Source organism: Cryptococcus depauperatus, chromosome 1, assembly GCF_001720195.1.
Source record: "Cryptococcus depauperatus CBS 7841 chromosome 1, complete sequence".
NCBI lineage: Eukaryota > Fungi > Basidiomycota > Tremellomycetes > Tremellales > Cryptococcaceae > Cryptococcus > Cryptococcus depauperatus.
In genome coordinates this window covers 2,339,117-2,353,853 of record NC_089468.1, presented here as the reverse complement: position 1 = coordinate 2,353,853, position 14,737 = coordinate 2,339,117, and the positions used below count along the sequence as shown (strand labels likewise).

At 44.2% G+C, this 14,737-nt stretch overlaps 5 protein-coding genes across 5 annotated transcripts; 2 read left to right on the top strand and 3 right to left on the bottom strand.

Moving 5' to 3' along the window:
* Window positions 1–926: 926 nt before the first annotated feature.
* L203_100908 (uncharacterized protein) lies at window positions 927–3,784 on the top strand (the record flags this gene model as incomplete). The annotated part of the gene is made up of 5 exons (XM_066210360.1): window positions 927–1,631; window positions 1,682–2,698; window positions 2,748–3,256; window positions 3,313–3,667; window positions 3,725–3,784. The coding sequence occupies 5 exons, from the start codon at window positions 927–929 to the stop codon at window positions 3,782–3,784; spliced, it is 2,646 nt and encodes an 881-aa protein (XP_066066457.1).
* A 939-nt stretch (window positions 3,785–4,723) lies between these two features.
* L203_100907 (chlorophyll synthesis pathway protein BchC) lies at window positions 4,724–6,976 on the bottom strand (the record flags this gene model as incomplete). Its single annotated transcript, XM_066210359.1, has 10 exons — window positions 4,724–4,900; window positions 4,961–5,269; window positions 5,321–5,492; window positions 5,540–5,745; window positions 5,830–5,897; window positions 5,953–6,019; window positions 6,164–6,225; window positions 6,359–6,387; window positions 6,686–6,873; window positions 6,929–6,976. The coding sequence occupies 10 exons, from the start codon at window positions 6,974–6,976 to the stop codon at window positions 4,724–4,726; spliced, it is 1,326 nt and encodes a 441-aa protein (XP_066066456.1).
* A 35-nt stretch (window positions 6,977–7,011) lies between these two features.
* On the bottom strand, window positions 7,012–8,081 carry L203_100906 (calmodulin; the record flags this gene model as incomplete). The annotated part of the gene is made up of 10 exons (XM_066210358.1): window positions 7,012–7,014; window positions 7,062–7,111; window positions 7,159–7,224; window positions 7,280–7,337; window positions 7,389–7,496; window positions 7,574–7,671; window positions 7,812–7,844; window positions 7,894–7,905; window positions 7,972–7,978; window positions 8,067–8,081. 10 exons carry the CDS (start codon window positions 8,079–8,081, stop codon window positions 7,012–7,014), a joined length of 450 nt encoding a protein of 149 aa, XP_066066455.1.
* Window positions 8,082–8,374: 293 nt separating this feature from the next.
* Window positions 8,375–11,129, top strand: L203_100905 (uncharacterized protein; the record flags this gene model as incomplete). The annotated part of the gene is made up of 9 exons (XM_066210357.1): window positions 8,375–8,561; window positions 8,606–8,859; window positions 8,910–9,041; window positions 9,089–9,652; window positions 9,703–9,799; window positions 9,857–10,040; window positions 10,094–10,667; window positions 10,711–10,773; window positions 10,827–11,129. The coding sequence occupies 9 exons, from the start codon at window positions 8,375–8,377 to the stop codon at window positions 11,127–11,129; spliced, it is 2,358 nt and encodes a 785-aa protein (XP_066066454.1).
* A 931-nt stretch (window positions 11,130–12,060) lies between these two features.
* L203_100904 (biotin-[acetyl-CoA-carboxylase] ligase) lies at window positions 12,061–14,465 on the bottom strand (the record flags this gene model as incomplete). Its single annotated transcript, XM_066210356.1, has 3 exons — window positions 12,061–12,358; window positions 12,407–14,040; window positions 14,091–14,465. The coding sequence occupies 3 exons, from the start codon at window positions 14,463–14,465 to the stop codon at window positions 12,061–12,063; spliced, it is 2,307 nt and encodes a 768-aa protein (XP_066066453.1).
* Window positions 14,466–14,737: the final 272 nt, after the last annotated feature.

Below are 14,737 nucleotides of genomic sequence, written 5' to 3'. Positions count from 1 at the left end.
GTCTTTGGTTTTTGACAATTCATATTGTGAGATTACACTCCTCACGTAATTTCGTCACTTGCAGCAGACTGAATCTGTCGTGGCACAACTTTGTCAGCCATAATTCGCAGCTTCTCTCTTGCATGCTCAGCCCGTCTGTTATCATAAACATGAGAGATATGAGTCTTTTCAGAGACCATCTTCAACGTATGTTAGGAAAACGTTAAGGCTAGGAGTAGAGTCGGAAATCTTGGGAGGAAGTGGGCTTCGCTGAGGATTGTCCAATAGGAATAGACCAAGACAGCTAATCCAGATTCATTCACTCGAAACGTATGAGCCAGGCGTGCTTCCTCAAACGCACCTCCTCATATCCTCAGATTCTACAGTGGTCGTTCAACTATCCCACTTTTCCCCATACGCTATATCCTCATCTTTCCATCCGTTCATGTCCATAATCCTGACAATCATCTACATGGGGAGAATTTGACTGAATGCAATGAGCTTGTCTTCAAGTAGTGATCGTTTGATAACGATGTCGAGGCTTAGTAGAGCTTCAGCTCTTCCCGCCTTCCATATCTGCTCTCCGTAACAATCAAAGCAGGACCACCCATACTCGAACAAATAACGTCGCAAAGCCGGATAACCTCGCCTCAGGCATGATACGACACATGCAGTCCTTTTCAGCGTCCATTCATATTAGCATGAGAAAAGTTGTAATATTGAAAGAATAAGCAAACTTGTTTGATGCGAAATAACTATTGTATAAACAATAACCTCTTTGAAAAGTTAAAAGTGATTGAAAGATATAATTACGTAATATGCACCTTGTAAACAAACCACAATGACCTACGATTAGGTTAACTATTTTTCCACGAAATAGATATATTTTGATCTTGTTCATATTCATCCAACCTCAACAAAAAGATTCAGCAAACAACATTTTTCTCATGGCAGCCGATATGGGCCACCCACAAGATGCTAGGAATGGTGCAATATCACCCACGAGCTCTGGTGGTGGGCGCATGACAAAAGCTGCCTTTTTTAGATCGCGCTCGCCACCTATCGTTTCACCAACTGCCAGCAGCAGCGGACAAAGCCATAATATGGGAGACAGTATGCTCCTGAGACTTGATATGGACATTCAAAGAGATCAAGAGAGAGCAGACCTGCCGATTCGTGAAAACACAAACAAGGCTTTACCAGTGAACCAAGGAGCTATGATGGATGGAGGCTTGCGACATCCGGTGAATCCTGCATCAACATCGTCAACGCCCTTACCACACCCTGCATCCGCTTCTTCCAGACCTTCGTCTCACACAGCTCATTCTACACGCCCACCATACTCGCATGCTCGTCAATCATCTCGCTCTCGGCCTACCCATTCGCGCCAGCAATCTTCTCATTCCCAGAATCCTCATACCACACTGCCAGGCATATCTAGGGGAATGGGATCTATCTCTTCGCCAAATTCGGATTCTGGTTATGAAAGATCCATGGAGAATACTGATAGATCGCCATCCATGCGTGACGGGGGTATCAGCTTGACAGAAGGGTCAGATGAAATGCATTTGACCCTTCTTGCCGGGCAGGCTGCGATGGATTGCGAAGGAAAGGAAGTTGGTACATGGGAGGAGGTTGGAGACTGGAAAAAGGTTGGTTGTCGCTCGTTGTCGCACTAAATAACTCATGTTGACTTTCTTAGGAACTTTCATTATTGGCCAGTCGCCTCGATTCAGCACAGTCGAGGCATCAGCGTGAAAGCAAAATTCTTACGGCCGCACGAGCTTTACAAAAACTCAACAATTCCAACAAACGAATGTCTAAACAAACTACAGAGTCACTTGAACAGGCCGAAAAGAAGGTCGAAGCTGCCGAGAGAGATTTATTGGTCCTTCGAGATAGAGAAGGTTCGCTGAGGAAGAGGTTATTGGAGCATTACTCGAGTGTCATGAGCTGGGAAATCAAGAGGGTTTCTAAAGTATCTAGCCAGACACAAGTGAAATTAGAGCATCAGTCGCACAAGCTGGCTTCAATGGCTCAGAGAGAAGAGGATCTTGTTCGTGAGATGGTAGAGAACAAGCGCAGAGCTATGGAGTTTGAATCTGCTGTCCGCGAATTGGATAAGAGCAAACGGAAAATGAGTGAAATGGAGACAGTTATTTCTGAAATGGTTCGTCGCGAAAATCGGCTTGAAAAAGAAGCAGTCAATCTCCAATCCCGGCTTCAAACTCTTGAACAAGAGAAACAGGCGTGGTCTTACGAACGATCGCAATTTGATCGCGAAAAGAAAGTTTGGAGTGAAGAAAAGGAAGAATGGCAGAAGCACCTCGATAATTGGGATGCTGAGCGACAGCACTGGAAAGAAGAGAAAGAAGTCTTATTCGGTGATAGGGAAAGACTAGTGCAAGGGGGGAAAATGTCAGAGAAAGACAGACAACTCAAAGATCATGTTCGCATGACTGTTGGCTCGCTTCTTGGTCGCAAAGCAGGACTGTCAAGCGAGGAAGAAATAGCTCCCGCACTTGAAGAAGTTCGATCTCTACTCTCAAGAAGGGAGCAAGAGGTGCTAAACCTTAAAGAGGAGGTAAAGGAAGTAAACATGGGTTTAGAAGAAGAGTTGAAGAGGATTGCGGAAGACAGAGATGCATGGAAAGGCAGATCAGAGATGGCTGAGGGTACAAGTCGTGAAGAAATTAGTCTGCTAGAAAAGAGGCTACGAGTGAGCAATATACGCCTTAACCTAGCAAGGCTAGACTGACTATCTATAGCAACAACAAGATCAAATTTCAGATCTAACTCTTCACAATGAATCCTTGTCCACGTCTCTAACTGCTGCACAAGCAACATTATCAAGCCTTCCGTCTCCTGATACCTCTCAAGCTACTCAAGTACGTATCGATTCGCTTACTTCAGAGCTGGAGGAAATGTCCAAACAACTTGCCTTGGTTTGGCCATTACTCCCTACGCGATCGCTACGAGAAAAAGCCGATCTGATTGATCCCCGCACTGGAGCCTCCAACCGCGCGTTGGCTTCGCCGTCTAATACTGTCAACTTTGAAGCTCTCCAGAGTTTGTATTCTTCTCATAGTAGCGTGGATGGCAAGGTTGGTTCCGTCCCCGAAGCTCTCGAAAGAATAAAATGGATGGTCGAGGATGGCAGCCTTTTGATTGACAGAGTGGTTAGAATGGGGAAAGAAAGGGAGGTGCTACGAGCAAATGCTGCAAAAGCCAAGAAGCTAGTAGAGGATAGTACTCGAAATCTGGAAACATATCAAAAGTAAAGCTTACCTTTGTATAATCTGGCAGTAAATAAAAACTAACGTGATTTGATAGGCAAGTCACTCTTCTGGAAGATCGTTTAGCCAAATCATCTCGGTCCGAATCCCACTTCCTCGATGAACTCAACTCACTCCAGACAACTCTTACTGCCTCACAACAATCAAAAATTCAGTTAGAATCTCAACTTGCTCAACAGAAAGAGATCTGTGCTCGTCTCAGTGAAGCCAACAACACTTTATCTGCAAAAACTCTGAATATGGCTCAAGCCGCAGAGGATGAGAAGAAAAACCTAGCCGAGAAGTTGCAAATTGAAGTGGACGACTTAAGAAAGAAACTCAAGACAACAGAAGAGGATGCCGACGAGGAGCGAGCAAAGTCTACTGGACAGAGAATAAAACTGTTAGATGAGGTGAATACATCTGTCTTTTCAACATCCTACAGAAATGAATTGCTAATTGACATTTAGTTAAACTCTTTGCAAGCAGAAGTAGGAGAACTCCGAAAACAACTTCGTGCCAGGTCATAGATTCTGGACGAAGCAACGATACTCAACATCAATTATACAAAAAGAACGGCTCATGTCATCTGACTTTGCCGAATATATCCTACCTCCAATAATGACAACAATACGAATAATAATGAGTTACGATGTTATCTTGGGATTTGTCTCTCTGATCAGCTACAGTTCTGCTTGTTTAATGTATTGTAACACCATTTCAAGACATGCAAACATGATTGACCTACAACGATTTCATCAAGAACCATGCAGCTGCTTGTCGGGTTTAGGAACTATGACAACCAATATTTGGGAGACAAGAATGTATTTACTACCGCAAAGATGTATCATGTTTAACCTACGGCAAGGTAATGAACTCTTATCATTTCTGATTAGTCGGCTTTGCCCAGCATTTGAAGGATATTGGTTTATATCCCTAATCATTCCTTCGTTTCATTGGCACTTTATATCGCTAGTCTTAGCAATCCCTAGAATCTTGCTTGTGTCTTCAGGCAACCTCAATAAGAAATGGTGCTTTAACACCACTTTAGAAAGCAAAAAAAAAAAAAAAAAAAACATCGAGTGCTTCCTCAGTAAAGTGCATATTCACGCCTGCCTGAAAGACAACGTCTCATGAGCTAGTTGCCGTGTGATACGCATGGGCGAGAATGTCGAGCTAATCCATATAAATCCAAGGTCTTCAAGCCTTTATTGTGATATTTTCAGGTCACCATATAGCACATTAACGTCTGACTTGGGCTATGAATTTGCCCCTAGATATAAAAGTATGCTAATAACCAACATTTCATGCTTGAAGCTACAAAAAAAGTTGTCATATTTCAAAATCCAAACCCGACAAACCCCAAAACGTCACCTATACCACGCTACATACGGAAGAAAACCGTACAACTTCTATTTGCGACCCCGCTTGCTTACAAAGCGACAAACACGTTTATCGGAAAAATGCTTCTAAGGCCTAATGGCAATTTTCAGAGCCTTTCTGCTAGCCATCTTGTCCAAAGCATCCTGGTAGTCTTTGAGGTCAAAGATGTCTGTAACCATACCGGCTGTCCTGATCTTTCTAGAGTCGAGGAGTTCAATAGCACGGGGGAAACAGTATGTCTGAGAAAAGGAACCGATAATTCGCTAAGAAATATTTTATGGCAAAATCAGTACACAACTCGCTGACAGAAGGTAGTAGCTAACCTTTTCGTTGACAAAGATGTCAGTAGGGGACCAGCTGGGGAGACGAGCCTTGTCCTCATAAACACCATAAACAAGGAGAGTGCCCCCTCGAGTGACATAGTTGATAGCGTCGTTGACAATAGATTCAACACCAGTGCATTCTGCAACAACGTCAAAGCCGTAGGGGTTGTCTTCCTTAATCTTGGCCCATTGGGCAGCAGCATCATTTCGGTCAAGGTCAATGTAGGTGTCGCCGGCCTCGACTTTACGGGCTAGTTCCATCTTGATACCCTTGTTGGCGGCGATGGTGACGTGAGAGGCACCACCAATCTAACATCAACATCAACATCTATAAATTGGCCAAATGATTGAAAGACAAACCTTCATGAGCTGAGCGAGGATAAGACCAGTTGGACCAGCGCCAATCAAGAGGACTTTAGCGCCGAAAGGCATCCGGAGTTTGTCCATGCCGTGAATGGCACAAGACGCAGGTTCGAGAAGAGTAGCCTCCTCATCAGTAAGATTCTTGATCTTGTAGCACTTGGCAAAGTGGCTACATCTTGTAAGAACGGAATCTCACCCAGATATGAAATGATTTACTATTTGATGTACTCTGCAAAACCACCATCTCGGGCAACACCAGCAGCAGCAAAGCTTTCACAAAAGAGCTCATTGCCCTTTCGGCAGTAGTGACAGAAACCACAAGTTTCGCCAACGTCAGCGGCAATACGGTCGCCAAGATCAAATCCAGTGACTTTGTCTCCTATAGCCACGACTTTACCAACAGCCTCGTGACCAGGAATCAACTACATCATTCCAATCAGCACTTAATCAGATAAGAATATTCACCGATACCAATATTGACACCATATTGTCGACAAACTACTCACAGGGAACTTGGCAATGAATTCGCCTTCATGAATGTGCTGGTCGGTACCACAAAAGCCGCAAATGTCAACTATACTTGATTGTGAGCCTACATGGCAAGATATGGAGTGACTGCGATGACTAACCCTTCAAGAGAATCTCCTCAGGACCAATCTCAGGTACGGGAACCTTTTTGATCTCAAACTTCCTGGGCTGTGGTAGAAACATCAAGTGGTCCACAGACATCAAGAAGAAGACGTCAAAATATACCGAGAGCAGTGCCAGTTACCAGGATAAAAGCGAAAACGACACGAGGCAATAAGCTTCAAGCGGAACGCAATGGCAGACATGACTCACCTCCGAGTAGAGAAGAGCGTTCATTTCTTTGGCGACCATGGCGAAGTGTCGATATGATACGACTATTCCCCATGGTAAGCATATGGCCAGTTATTCCATGTATCCTAAAGTTAGAGCAGGGACGTGGACGAAGCCAAGATACGAGTCTTTTCCCAGGCATCTCACGAAGGGAATACAACGGTGTACACGACTCACAATCTGTTGCTTTGAGGTTACTTGCAGGTCTTGGATAAAATGAAAGAGTCAGGCTTGCTTATAATTGAAAAAAGAAAAAGAATCAAAAGTAAATCTTTTTATACGGTTGAGACGCACCTCAGGGACGCCTAATTTTCTTCCACCCTGACGTCATCAGGAGCAATAACAACTTATCTATCCATGATACGTTTATGAGTATAAAAGACAGCAGCACCACGTTTATTTCCTATCATGTGTGTTGAGGGTCTACATGCATCGTTGCAGCACACTCATGCCTTGCTTCTTGGTAGGAAAACGAAAGAATCAGAGAAGCTGGCGATAAGACACATTGCTAGGATGTGGTATACAATCAGCTTAGAACGCAGCTCCTTGCGCCAACCCATAGTGATTGGCTCAACAACCGAGGGATATGAACCTGGCATACCAAGAAACATGAATAAATCAATGAACGAGTAGTTGCCCATGTCGAGGCAGTTCTCTCTAATCATGAGCAACGGAGAAGATCCAACAATGCTCTGAAATTGATCGATCAGACATTGTGATTCATGTCATACGGATCCCCACTCATACCAATTTTCTCCAACCGCTTGTTGCCCTTGTCGCTAACCTGGACAGCATACGACATTTCTGGCCCCAAAGATTAAACAGACAGTTTACTGAGACGCCAGTCAGCTGGACACTTGCGTATACACAAGACACTCACTTTGGCCATCATCATGGTCACAAACTCGTTGTAGTCAATCATGCCATCACCTGTAAAGACTGTTGGTTGCATTTTTCTCAAGATACCGGCCACTTACCATCCTTGTCAGCTTCTCTAATCATCTCGCTGATTTCTTCGTCTGTAAGTTTCTCACCAAGGCTGGCTATTGCGTTGTCAGTCTTAGTCACTTGATTTTTCTATTGTGCATTGGTTCTCACTCATGACATGTTTCAATTCAGCAGCTGAGATGAGGCCGTTGCCGTCCTTGTCAAACACCTGATTTGGGTATTAGTCGAAGCATACTCGAGTTGACAACATTTTACAAACCTTGAAGGCCTCTCTGATCTCTTCCTCGGAGTCAGTGTCGTGCATCTTTCTGGCCATAAGAGTCATAAACTCGGCAAAATCAATAGAGTTGTTGCCGTCGGCGTCAACCTGATTATAGATTAGCAAAAATGATTCTGACTGGATTGCAAACGCCACACTATCCAAAACGTAAACAATCAACGCACCTCATTAATCATGTCCTCAAGCTCGGCTTGAGTAGGGTTCTGTCCAAGTGAACGCATAACAGTACCAAGCTCCTTCGTGGTGATTGTTCCGTCGCCATCTATAGGTTTCCAATATAGATGCACAGTAATAATCAATGGAGATGACGCAAAGAGTTAACACAATCATATCAAAACATTCAACATAACGAGGAGTAGTACTATGTCAGCATTGATCCAATGTCGAATAGGCCATACGCACCCTTATCAAACAGAGAGAAGGCCTCCTTGAATTCTGCGATGGCATATAAGTACACGACATCGCACAAAAAATCAGTACCCACCCGCGATTTGTTCTAGATGTGGTTGACGTCAAGTCAGTACAGTATTTATCCGTAAATGTTCGCTCAATATATCCTTACCCTTGGTCTGAAAAGATTTGAACAATGATTAGCCCCATCCCACAACTGTACATTCGAGCTGCATGTAGGATTGCGTAAGGAAGACAAATACTCACAAGTTGTTCGGCCATTGTACAGCTGTTTCCTCGTGCCGTTCTCAAGTTCTTTGAATTATGCTGCAAGATGGAAAGGATAGAAAAATGAAGTTGAATTCGAGCGTGAGTTGAGAGACGCTCCGAGCTGGCAAATTATCAGACTCATGAAAGGCAGAGTATCAGGTTCAGCTCAATTATGTAATCAGCCCCTCTATAAACAAATTAGATTCCGTTCTACGCGTCGCGTCAACACGCGAAAAATGGAAATGAATTTTATATCATTTTGACGTTTACTTGTTCATTTAAAACGACCAGAAAGAATTTTGGAGATGTCTACCAGACCAAGCACAATAGCTTCTTCAGGCTCTCGGCCGGCCTTGGGACAGCTCATCTATTCACAGGCTTCTTCTTCAAAGCAACCTTTGGCTGAGACATTACCTAGTATTCCACCAGTGGAATTCAGTGGAAAGGGCAATAGTAAAGCGGAAGTGATTAAGCAGTGGCGTATCGCTCAGTGTACGTGCCAATACTTTGATCAGAGTCGTAAAAATCTTATACAGGTGGACGACCAGCTCAGCCGCCATTCCCTCCTCATCTTTTATTGCGGGACACCTTGTATCTCTTGCAAGGAATAGATGGCCGTTATGTACGCTTTGCAGTTTCACCGCCCAAAGAGCAAAACCCATATTTGACTGCAAAAGGGCGTGAGGGGGAAGGAACTGGCTTTCCTCTGGGCAAGGATGGTACCAATATTGAATCCACAGAAAGTGAAGAGGAGATTGTAGGTATTGAGATTGTTGTTGAAGAAGCAAAGGTAAGCAAAGTCATTCTGAGGGATACTATTCAGTCAGCTCATAGTCCTAGGATGGTTATGTCTTAGAACCGACAAGAACTCTCTTGATGCAGATTGCAGAAACGGGCATGTTGTATAGAAAAATCACAAGCTTTATCAATGCTAGACATGTTGAAGAGGGCAAAGGCGGATTGATTGAGCAGGTCTGTATGTTTCTTGAGGGAAAATACGTGCTTATATCCGTGCTCAGAGCCTATGCCATTTTCTACATCATGAGCTTTCAGAGTATCATCACCTTTTGGCCATTCTTGAGTCGCAGATGAATCAAACGTCTCCAGAAGATGACGACAAAGCCGTGCAAGGCAATGGTTTGACATTAATTCGTCTGCAACTCTGGACAGAAGAGATGAAGCTAAAGGTGAAGCAGATTAGTACCATTGTAGACGAGGCGAAAAGTGTACATGGAGGAGCACTGGTCTCAAAGATTCACACACATACCAGTAATGGTGACCCACTCATCCGCAACTTTACAAACGAAATGCTTTCGGAAGTGTCTCAACCGTTTTTTCTCACTCTCCAACGCTGGATATTCTCAGGGGAACTGCATGATCCATTTAATGAATTTTTTGTTCAACAAAATCCAGAAAACCTCTCTATACGCGACGGGCATGTCTCACCAACAGGCGATGTAGGCTTTGAAGGAGGCCTAATTGCAGACGAAGGCTTGGTGGAGGCATATAAAGTTTGGGAGAAGAAATATGTGTTTGTGAAAAAGATGATTCCAGGATTTGTTAATGAGGATTTTGCAAAAAAGGTATTTCGCAAAACTGCCTCTCTGAAAAATGATTGATGAACATGAATTAGATCTTCTCGACAGGAAGAAGCTTAAACTTTATTAGGTTTAGTTGTCATGACAGCGATTGGATAGAAACAAGAGCTAGAATCGCCAATACTGGACGAGGTTAGTCGTATTTTTGAATCTCGTATAAACGATCCATTACTGAACATGGATGAGCAGCGCTTAGGTACAGCGACTTGGCCGGTTTGGAACGCTCCATCGACGACGCCTATTCAATAGCTTCTCAGCGTCTGCTCGAAATCTTCTTTGATAAGTTCAAATTACTCGATCATCTCAGAGCACTCAAGTCGTATTTGATGCTAGGCGCTGGTGATTTTACAGATTTACTCATGGAATCCCTAGCGTGAGTTCCATATATTATGCTTTCTGAGAAGAGACTGACAAATATGGCATTAGTCCTCGGCTGTCCAAACCGGCGATCAGTCTTTACCGCCATCATCTCACTTCTGACCTCGAATCTGCCATTCGGGGGTCTAATGCTCAATACGACTCGCCAGACATTCTTCGTCGCCTTGATGCCCGTATGCTCGAATACTCGCACGGCGAGACTGGCTGGGAATGTTTCGCGCTACAGTACAAGGTTGAGGCTCCTCTCAATGCTATCTTGGATAGTCAAGCCATGAGTGATTATGATCGTTTATTCAATCATCTCTGGCGTATGAAACGAGTTGAAGTTGCCTTGACTCAAAACTGGATGAGAGTCACAAGTGGATCGAAGACGTATGAACGTATACCAGGTCTCAACAATGATTGGCATCATTCACGTATTGTCCAGGCCGAAATGGTCCACTTTTTACGTCAATTACAAGCTTTCTATCAACTAGAAGTCATTGAGTGTTCGTGGAAGGAACTGATAGAATTCACGGACAAAAGGGAAGGTGACTTGGACAATTTAATACAAGAGCATCGGCGGTATTTGAGCAGGGTTGTTAAAAAGGTGTTGTTGTTAGGATCTAGGCGGGACAAGGAGGTATGCTATGCCAAAGCAGATATTTTACTCATGCACATCTCAGGAGATCTTACTGGATCTTGTCAGAGAAGCTCTGGACTTAACCCTATCATTCAAAGACGCAATGGTGCGTATTCTGTCCTTCATTCTCTTTAAACTCTTTCTTATCTTTTCGTGCAGGATGACCTTTACTCTTGGTCTTTGGCAGAAGCAACTCGCTTAGACCGCCAACGTGACGCCTCTCGCGGTCTTTACACTCCATCAACTTCATCAGATGACCCCGATCGTGCTGCCGAACAATTACAATCAGTCCGCGTCCGTATACGTGATTGTTCTAACAATTTTCAAGATAGAATCGTTAGTATTGTGCACATGGCGAGTGCCCATTCAGATTTAGATATAAGATTCTTGGCCATTAGAATGGCTTTCAACGGGCATTATTCCTTGAGAAGAAGAGACCGAGGTTCCAAGCCGGTGAGATGATAGAAGAATTAAGGAACGAGACGAGCAGTACACATTCTACATACGGCGCTATTTGTACTTGGATGCAGACAATGCATAATTCATGACAGCACTTATTCATGTGGGTGGAAATCAAGTATAGTCGAGTTCTTTTACCACTAGTAACTGCAATGGTAGGCATATCCTCCAGCCAAGGCTCCATAGCTACCTTCAACCCCGCCGACCAAAGAAAACCACAACAAGCAAAGAGCAATGAAGACTAAATGGACGATGGATGAAGCTTAATCTTCCGAAATTTGTGGCATCAATTGCTTTTTTGGAGAATAACCCGCGAACATGTCCAAGATTGGTTGGAATTTGGTTTAAGGTATATCATTAACATCAAGTCAAGAGAGATAATTGTAGAAAAGTTACGGTAACATCTCACAGCATCAGCTCTGCAATAATGCTAACACTGAAAGCTCATGTAAGCGAGATGCTAGGTTAATACCACTAACTATAATCTTGAGGTACCTATAGTATAACCAAAGACACTTCAGGATGGTCCTGCAACAAGGTAAGTAGATGTCCCATCAATAAAAGACAGTGACAGCCAAAAAAAGCTTCGCCACCTACAACTTCCCAGAAAACACTTCGCCTCCATTCGCCTTTAGAGGGCTATGGCAGAGAAATTTGGGGAAGCAGAAATGATGAATACCCTGAAAAGGGTTGCTCTTCCGATAGCTGTGACATCTGCAGTGTGAGAAAATGCAAACTGCCGACGTGTCTAAGCTCGGGTTGGAATTGGAGAAATAAAGAAGAGAGGAAAAGACAAAAATATCAGGCCTAAGTTAAAAAAGAAGGCTGGACTAGTTAGCAGATAGATCAGTTCACACCCGCTGTCATATAAATACAACCTTATACATTCCTTCATTGATACAAGACTGCTCTAGCAAGCGGTTGATGTCGTCAATCAAGCTTTCCTCTTGATCAACCCACTCATCATATCAAAACTGTTACCATCTGGCTGAAGGTCCACAAATTTCAATTCTTTAGCATTTCCCATTTCACCCACCCGACCACTAGGCCAGGGCCCACGATCACCATCGCTCACATCAACGGCTCCATTGAAAAGTGGTGTCAAACCGTTTTCTCTGCTTTGAGATTTACTGATAATGGGTATACAACGCAAAAAGCCATAGTCGGAAGTGATACTAAGGATCTTGACACGGGTGTGGGGCTGAGTAGTTGTCAACGTAACTTCCTGTCCCCTAGCACATTGTCAGCAAAGTCGTTTTCAAAGATAGAAAGTGGCGTACCCATGTAACCATCTACCATGATATTCATCCATGAACCCCTCAAATCCCTCTTCTTCTATGAATTGCTCCCACTTTGCATTGAAGGAACTCATGATCCTCGCAAACGTGCCTTCCATCGTGAGCGCAACAGGTAACGGGTTTTGGGGAGAGGCAGAAGACGTTCTGGTTGTGTAGAGTGAGTGAAGTTGCGAAAGAGAGGTCGTAGGGAGTGCATTGAGGATGTTGATACCACAGCCAACTACAATTCTCCATCGTCCGCCGACGAAGTTGGTATTGACTAGAATTCCACCCAGTTTGGCTCTTCCCACTTGCCCACTACCCACTTCCGTTCCTCCGACGCCCTCGACTTGCGCATAGATATCATTGGGCCATTTGATTCTTACTCCCAACTTGCCATCATTGTCAACGGCCTCACATACAGCGAGTGCCATGATGTACTGGATGAAAACCATTTTTGTTGACATAGATGATGGTAAGTCAAGCAAGAGAGAAAATTGAAGGCAGCCTGGAGGAGAGAGCCACATGTTTGAGCCGCGCCCTCGGCCCGACAATTGGAAAGATGCAAGAAAGACAAGTGGACTGGGGAGATTAGTAAGGAGAATAGGATTACAATCAAGCATGGTCTGAGTACTGGTGACTGTTTCGCCATACAAGACACAGTCACCCAGGGAACATCGTTCTTCTAGGTCGTTCTTGCCTTGTCGAAGGATACCTGAGCGTCTACCATCCTTTTTCCTTGCCAAGTCAAGCTCTGTCCAATAAGTGGAAAAGTTGAATAAGGGAGTCCATCGCGAAGAATACGGCAAGGACGAGTCTGAAAGACAAAGTACAGTTTTGACGAGCTTGTGAAAATCCGGGAGGAGAGGTAGAGAGGTCGAACTAGGTTCGAGAGAGAGGCTTTCCATACTGGGTTCCGGCGTGGGTTGCGTACGTCTGCATTTCGCCAGCCATGCTGTTACGCCACTTTCGGATGCTTGAGAACCTTCGAAAGTAGTCCCGACAGGACCGAACCTGATCGTATCATTGGCATCTTCCAAAACTTTCCACTTGCCATTGCTTTTCAACTTTCCTTTAATGCTGGGCTTGTCAATAGCTGCTGCTGGCAATTGGGGAAGGTTGGGGTGAGAGACGAAGAAGATAGGGGACGGATGTGTAGGATGTAAAAGGAGCGAAAGATCTTCTTCAACGTCTATTTGAATCTCTTCTTTGTTGTCAATGCCCGGTGGATGCAAACCAAGAGAAACTAGTAGGTTTTCGACCCAGGCAACTCGTGCTTTGTCACTATGCTCTATCTGTTCACTCGTAGGCTTATCAGTGAGCTTGTTGATTGCGTCCTTTGCAGGCGGGTCTGATAATGGATACTCTGGATGAACAGATGTCAGCACTGAGCATCCTTTTCCATTCCGTGTCAAAACAGCTGCGATAGGTTCTTTGGTCGATCCTGACGGCTCTGTAAAGTGGGCCAATATTTGTACATCTGATGTGGCTGGGCATGGAAGAATGAAATGGCCTCCACCGTTGTAATAGATGTGCTCAAGAATTTGAGACTGAGGTGAAAGATAAAGCGTCACTGCACGAGACCCTGCTTCTGAAGCGTATTGGAAACCTTCAAAGATCGGTCCAACGCATTGTCCCTGGAACAGAGCCTACTCTTGTCAGCACAAGACGACGCCTATATACTCACCAAATCTCTCTTGCCAATCACTTCCATGCTCCCTCCGACATCAAACTGTAGCTCGGCGCTTGCAAAGTAAGCACCAGCGCAAATACCCAGAAACTTGCCGCCTCCTTCCACATAATTCTTGATTCGCTTAGTCACTTGCCTCTTGTTTGTCAGTTCTTCCACAAATGGCAAGTCTCTTCCTCCTGGAAAGACGAGGAGAGCGCAATACTTTTCCCATGGCTGCGATGAGAGTGCATCCGGAGTGACTGGCTGGACAGTATAGTGTGGAAGCAGCAGTAGTCGCAGAGTCAACAGCGTATGTGACAGTGACAGCGGCGAAACTCCTGGTCCGCCATAAACCAGTACTTGATGAGCAGTAGAAGACGAGGTTGCCATGTTGTGAATGAAAGAAAAAATTAATGCAAGCAATTTGGGCCATGTGGGATTAGATGATTACGTAACCCTCAAATGTTTAGCGCACTGTTCACTCAACGAGTTATAGTCAATTTGTCTATACAATTGTGTGCTCGGACCACCTTGTCTCTAAGTGATAACAATTGGATTGTGTTTTAATTCTCTTTTGCATTTGTATTTCATCTTTTTTCATCTTTTTGTTTTCAAGCCAACTACTCACATTCTTTACTCACGCTCCTTACCGAATATACCTC